Here is a 6,295-nt window from a genome sequence, read left to right as displayed (position 1 = left end):
AGTCTACCTGACTCACTGACAAAGGTTCATCTGCACTTCGATCGTCCGAAGACTTTGGAACTTCAAGTCTGTCGATGAAAGCCTGGAGCTCTTTCCTGAAGGCCTTCATCTGTGCATTGATCCGGTAAAGAAGCTCATGCTCACGTATTCTGCTCCCATCATCTTCCTCATCCATCAGTCCAAAGAGGTCTCCATTAGCTACATAAATTCTTGCCTCTGTTATGATAGTGCTCGTGTCAGAAATTAAGCGATCTATTGTCTTGCCCAGCCGCTCAGCTTCAGAGCGAATGTCCTTCATCTGCTGCCTGTCAGTGAAGCTTTTCTGCCACCCAGATGGTGTTGGATAAAAAGACCTCGTGGGTGTCAGGCACCGAATGTTGCGTACCTCTTCGGAGTCGCTTTCCCCACCGATGGGGCCTTCCCTTTTGCGGTGAGGGGGGCGGGAATCATCATCGCTCTCTTTTTTGCCTGCATCACTTTCTGCATCACTGTCTCTGGGACTGCCACGGATCCCAAGATGAGAGGCCAGGTCATAGCGTTGCATGTTGGACATTAAGACTCTGTTCTCATACTGGAGTTGCATGACTTTGCCACTCAGCTCGTTGATCTGCATTCGTGCAGCTTTTAGCTCCTCCTGTAATGCTTCTGTCTTGGCATTGTCATGGTGCCTAGAGCTCTCATGGGCCCCAGATTTGTACTTGTATTTGTTCAGTTCAGCTGTTACACGCTTGTTTTGTTCTTCCAAATCGGCTAGATTTCTCCTCAGCAATTCTGTTTCATCTTCTACTAGCTGCAAATGCTGTCGTAATTCTGACAGGGATTCACTCTGCTCTCCCAGGAGTGGGTTAGCAGTCCCTGAGAAATCATCGCCTCTTAAATCATCAAGCTCTGCTTTCAGTCCTCTGTTTTCTACTTCTAGCTCCACTATTTTCCTCCCAAGAATGTTAGCTTCCTCCTCCACAAGTCTCAATCGAAGCTTGAGTTCAGCTTCTCTTGTGGTAGGTGGCCCACCTGCTTCACCTTTTGGCAAGGGACTGTCCAAATCTCCATAAAACGACCTGTATTTTTGCAGCTCATGTTCAAATCTGTCTTTCTCTTTATCGATTTTAGCCATTTTCTTCCTCATCAAGGCTGCTTCTTCTTTGACAAACTGTAGCTGACATTTCAGGTCTTCATTGTCCTCCTTAGAAAAAGCAAAAAGTAAAATTTGAAGAAACTTGATGTAAAACAGGAGACCTCCAGTGGATGGTCTTAAATTGCAAGATTAACAATCACAGGTACATAGCTTTAGATGCTAAGAGATTTTCCTGCAATCATTTTTTCACTGATCAATAAATGAAAGAGAGAGATAAATGCCTAAAAGAGGGGGGAAAAACTATTTTTCTTGTGACTAAATTTTGCACAGTCCCCAGAAAATACATTGTGGAGGGGCATGGGGCTTGTAAAAAAATCCTTACCTTTTCTAGCTTTGCAACGCTGTAATAGACCTTACAGTATTCAAAAATCCTGAGGTCAGCAATCAAAGCGCCTATAAGCTTGTTTCACTGGTGCTCCCATTTACTTATTTTGCCTAAAATATAGGATGCACAAAAGCTGGTGGGTTCTATTGCAGCACCAGCAGTTTTTTAGGTGGTCCTTGACATAGTGTTGTCTGATGGCAGATGTGGGGTAAGAGCTCTCCGTTTTAAAGCATAGAGAAAAACAAAGTGCAAAGCAAACAAGAAGGCAAAGTGCGAATCTACAAATCATGTACATCATTTCCATAGCGTCCCTGAAGCCTCCACATGAGAATCCAAGCTACAGTCACTGCAACATACCTCTGTTGGTGTCTGCTGTGACTTTTTTTCTGATTTTGGCAGGTCTTTGCTCCCTCTTCTTTTCAGTGATTGCTGCAGCAACAAGATGAGATGCACTGAATATTTCACTGAAGAGGTATATAAGTCATATTTCATTCATTTTAAGACACAGCAAGTCAAATGCAAATATAAAGGCAATTAATTTCTTGTAATCCTTGAGAAACCAAATACAGAGGGGAGACACAGCTGCCCAAAAGTGACACAGCAATGCTATACAAGTATTCATTTAACCAGTCTGTTACCTTTTTTATTCAACACATTTTGAGACTAGTGCATACTGAATGTTTAACACATGATACGAGAGGTAAGAAAGCAGGTATCCCAAGCAGCAACTTACAGATAGGAAAGCTGAGGCAAGCAGCTTGCTCATTTGATATTAACCCTAATGAGGCAAGGCACTTAAAGATGCATCTAGCCAGACACGTAGCTTTAGCCTTCATGGTAGGCAAGCTACATGAAACAGTGTCACTGAGATCCCATCAGCTGACGTGAGCGTACATCTACAAGCACACCTTTCTCTGTGTCCCACCCACAGGCTTCAAGCTCACTGTGTATTGTGGTCACACCTCTGCAGGTACACGCTGTAGATAAACTCTGAACAGACAAACTCAAACATAGATCTGGTCACTAGGTTTCTTCTGTTTTCAGAACACATTCAAGTAAATAGAATTTAAATCTGCTTGGACTACAAAGTCCTCCTAGTGAGAAACAAAGCATATTAGCTTAAGAACAGCACCACACAAACACATGTATGAACCACCATATAAGCAAGCTTCTTTGGTTTCTTCTCCTCTGCTACATAGCCCAGGCAAGCAGAAAAGAAACTCCTGTTTTTAGAGCAGGATGCACTGGGACTGAAGCCTATTACCATAAGCAGGAAAAATCTCATAATTACTAACAGTAGAAAGTTTATTCGTGGGCAAGCAGTAGCCGCGGAGAACAACTGCAACTATCCCACTGTCAACACTCAACACAGATCATCAAGAAAACAGCAGGAGAGAGGAAAGTGAGTGAGAGAATACATTAATGCATAACATCCCACTTGCAGCTGTTCCCAGTTTTCATGTTCCCCAGGTAAAATGTAGTAGTAGAAGCAACACCGTCTCCCTCTGAGATTATTCTCTGGTAGAAGGATCTTTTGTGCCACTGAGAAACATGCATCTCCCTGCACCAGCCAGGGGATTATCCACTGCATCTAAAAGCCATCCAGTTCCATACAGTGGGAGTTAAAATATGTTGATTATCCTCAAGGAGCAGAGTACAGTGGGTGAGTATGCTGTACACAATAATCCTGCGCACTATTCGCCTGCTGGTACCAATTGGTCTCTTGTGCAGATCACCCCCATAACAAATACTATGCTCCTGGACTGCTCATTCCAAAGGAAAAGTTAACACCATAGAAATGACTCACATATGAATCTGAGGAAACACAAGAGATGATTTCTCAGGCGGCTTTTTGCTCAAATCTACTATAGAGTTATGCAAGAATAAAGAAAAATGATTCAGGTTCAGAATCAGAATTAAAATTCACAGATGGGTCCACCAAGAGCCAAAATGAAAATTTTTATGTCTCTTGCAGAAACATTGAATGCTCTCAGTAGACAAAACAATAAAACAAATCAAAGATGATTAGCTGTGATAACTAGATAGCTGTGAATCACAGGCTTATAAAAGAATCCAGAAAAGACACAAAAAATATTTAAAGGGAAAAAGTAAGTTAATTCAACTATAAAGACAACAACTTTAGGATCCATTCTACAAACAAACAATATTATTCTTCTCCAGGGTCACCCATCAGTTATCCTATTGCAGAAATAGTATATGCATGTGGAGGTTTATTTGTTGTTTTTCTTTTTGAATTGGCAAATTTATAAAGCATTAAACTTTCAGAGGAGCAGCTTCCTCCTCTGTATTACCATTAATTATACCACTATGTATTACCACTCTGAAAAAAACCTTTTCAAATCAGTTAGCACTGCAACCTTCTCTTTGCTCCAGTATTCTGCCAATACCACCCACAGATAAAATAACTAAGGGACAGTTAATCTGTATTTCTGCTTGACTATCTAAATGCCTTCTATTCACCCCGCCAAGCTCAGCATCTCTTCAGATATAATGAGGTTCTGAAACGTTGAGCTGCAACTTCCTGTTTACCCTAAAACTTGGAATAAGATACAAGACATATAAAAAACTCTCCCAGGACACAAGTATTTTTCTAAGTTTGACATAAAGCAAAACATCTCATTTTTTCCTTTCTACTTTCTGTGTACCTTTTGGTAGTCAGCATAGCAACATTTTAATTACAACAATAGTTGTGGCTATGCAATGACTAGGCACTACTTTCTGTTCTGCTCTATACAAATTACAACAAACCATTCATGGAGCTTGTATTACTCAACAATGAAATGATGGTGTTTAGCAGCAAAATTTTATAGCAGAAAGCAATGAAGAACATGCATAATTCAATTCGCAGGATGATTTGGGTAAGTGGATTAGGCCCAGCTGGAATTGGTATGATCTCTTTTCTTGTGAAAAACACCATGAGATGATTTCTGATCACTAGAGGTTAAGATCTCACTTGCTCATCTCGGCTGACAGATGACATCTGCAAAATCACAGTGTCCCATAACAACACGTTAGGGCACCAAGGCAATACTTACACTGAACAAAGAATGCCACATATCAAGCAATATATCTGCCTATAAATAATAAATTTTTGAGTTTTTTCCAGAGGTACATTTCACAATTTACAGTGGCTACTCTTTCTATGATTTCTCTCAAGCCTTGTACTAGTCCACTCTTCCAATCCAATTTTCATCATCAAATAATTTATTGCTGCTAATGAAAATAAATTCATCAAAGCAAAATGCAAAAAGGAAAAAAAAAATCAAATGGCAAAAACACAAATAGCAACCCAGACTCCTGCAAGTGGGTCTTCATATGATCTCTGCGATTGGACGCTATTAAAACTATCTGCATGTTGCTTGTTTTGACAGTCTAACAAATGTTAGACAGAGTGAGTTATTCAGCCACCTTCATATATAAAACTTGTTTGTTCAAAAAATTTTGTGTTAGATGACCTTTTAGTATAATTGACGGCTTGCTGATCCTTTCCCCATGTCACAAGGTACCGTAAAGCATACTATAGTGCCACTAAGAGTCACCTCTGCTGTTTTCACAACTGTAGCAGAAAAATCCCTCAAATTCTAGAATTGGTTTTGAGAGTTTGTTCTGAAGGATAATTTGGGGGCTCAGATAATTTTTCTTCCATACAATCTTAAAACTCATAACCAGTTCACTTAGTTTAATGATTATGAGTTAAAAAAAGACAAATGTAAAGTAAGAAACGTAAGACTGCTTTTGCATTACCTGATCAGCAATGCTTACCAGATAGTGTTACAGTTTTAATAACCTTGAACCAAGTTACCCATCTGCAGAAGAAAAGAATAAGCAAAAAAATGCACATGACACTGTTTCTACAATGGGGAGTTTGTTAAACTGCTCAAGTACTAATGAAATATTTCAACAGCACTGGGAATAATAAGACCAGCAACTGGGGCATGTATCATTATGTTGTGTAATCTCTGCTTACCTCTGAAAGTCTAGGAGGTAAAACTGGGTTTGACCTCACTATTCTAGCATTCACTGTAGCCAGCACACGTGGGGCTGCATGTGTGTTCTGGCAATGCTGAGAAGCTTCCACAGTCTAGATAAGACGACAGATAACATTCATATTATATGCACACTAGATCACATGCAACGGGCAATTCTGTAGAGATGCTAAGCAGCATCATTCTCCAGTGACTTTCACTGGAGTTTATCCAATGTCTTGCTGGAGATGCTAAGCACTTCTTAAGACCAGATGGTATAATCCTTCTCTTGCCAGCCCTAAACTGCAAGCCAAATGTATAGTCCTAACATCACCTGGGATGCTCAGTGCTTCTCAAGTGTAAAAAGACCTGAAATCTACTCTGAGAGTAGCACAATACAGAAATAATAGCATCACACTCCATTTTACAGCTTTCTTACTCACTGAACTCAAATTCTCCCTACCTGATCCAAAGCTACAAAATCTCTCAGCAATTAATAAAGAAGCCCTAAGCAAAACTTACCAAGATTTTTCAAGACACTTAGGTTTGATTATTTCAAGCCTGAGCTGGGGTTGTATGATTTAAAAATCAATGTAGACAACCACAAGAGGAATTCCTGACATGTAAAGGGATTGATTCATGGCTGCACCAGAGCCCCCATAAGAGCCCTTATCCCTCCTCACACAGTAGGCTAAGGCAAAGGGTGTGCAGCTTCTTTAATCTCCACAGCTGTAACTGAATCTTCTCACCTGCACACAACTGTGCTGTAGTTACTGTTAGCTGCCTCCCAACTACTGTGACAGGTCTGCAGAGCTTTAAAAAATCAGAGCAAACCTAACACCATCTTTA

At 40.3% G+C, this 6,295-nt stretch overlaps 1 protein-coding gene across 3 annotated transcripts in view; it reads right to left on the bottom strand.

Annotated features, from left to right (window-relative positions):
* SOGA3 (SOGA family member 3) overlaps nt 1-6,295 on the bottom strand; it is a 33,772-nt gene that overhangs the window by 1,530 nt on the left and 25,947 nt on the right. For 2 of the 3 annotated variants that reach the window (XM_056344474.1, XM_056344475.1), the window contains exons 5-6: nt 1,818-1,889; nt 8-1,183 (exon numbers count right to left, since the gene is read on the bottom strand). In XM_056344474.1, coding sequence (XP_056200449.1) covers nt 8-1,183; nt 1,818-1,889 — 1,248 coding nt within the window. The remainder of the gene's footprint in view (nt 1-7; nt 1,184-1,817; nt 1,890-6,295) is intronic. The other variant, XM_056344476.1, reaches the window with a different exon arrangement.

This window comes from Falco biarmicus, chromosome 6 (genome assembly GCF_023638135.1).
Source record: "Falco biarmicus isolate bFalBia1 chromosome 6, bFalBia1.pri, whole genome shotgun sequence".
Classification (NCBI taxonomy): Eukaryota; Metazoa; Chordata; class Aves; order Falconiformes; family Falconidae; genus Falco; species Falco biarmicus.
The sequence above is the reverse complement of the archived record's forward strand: the minus strand, read 5'-3'. Positions and strand labels throughout refer to the sequence as shown.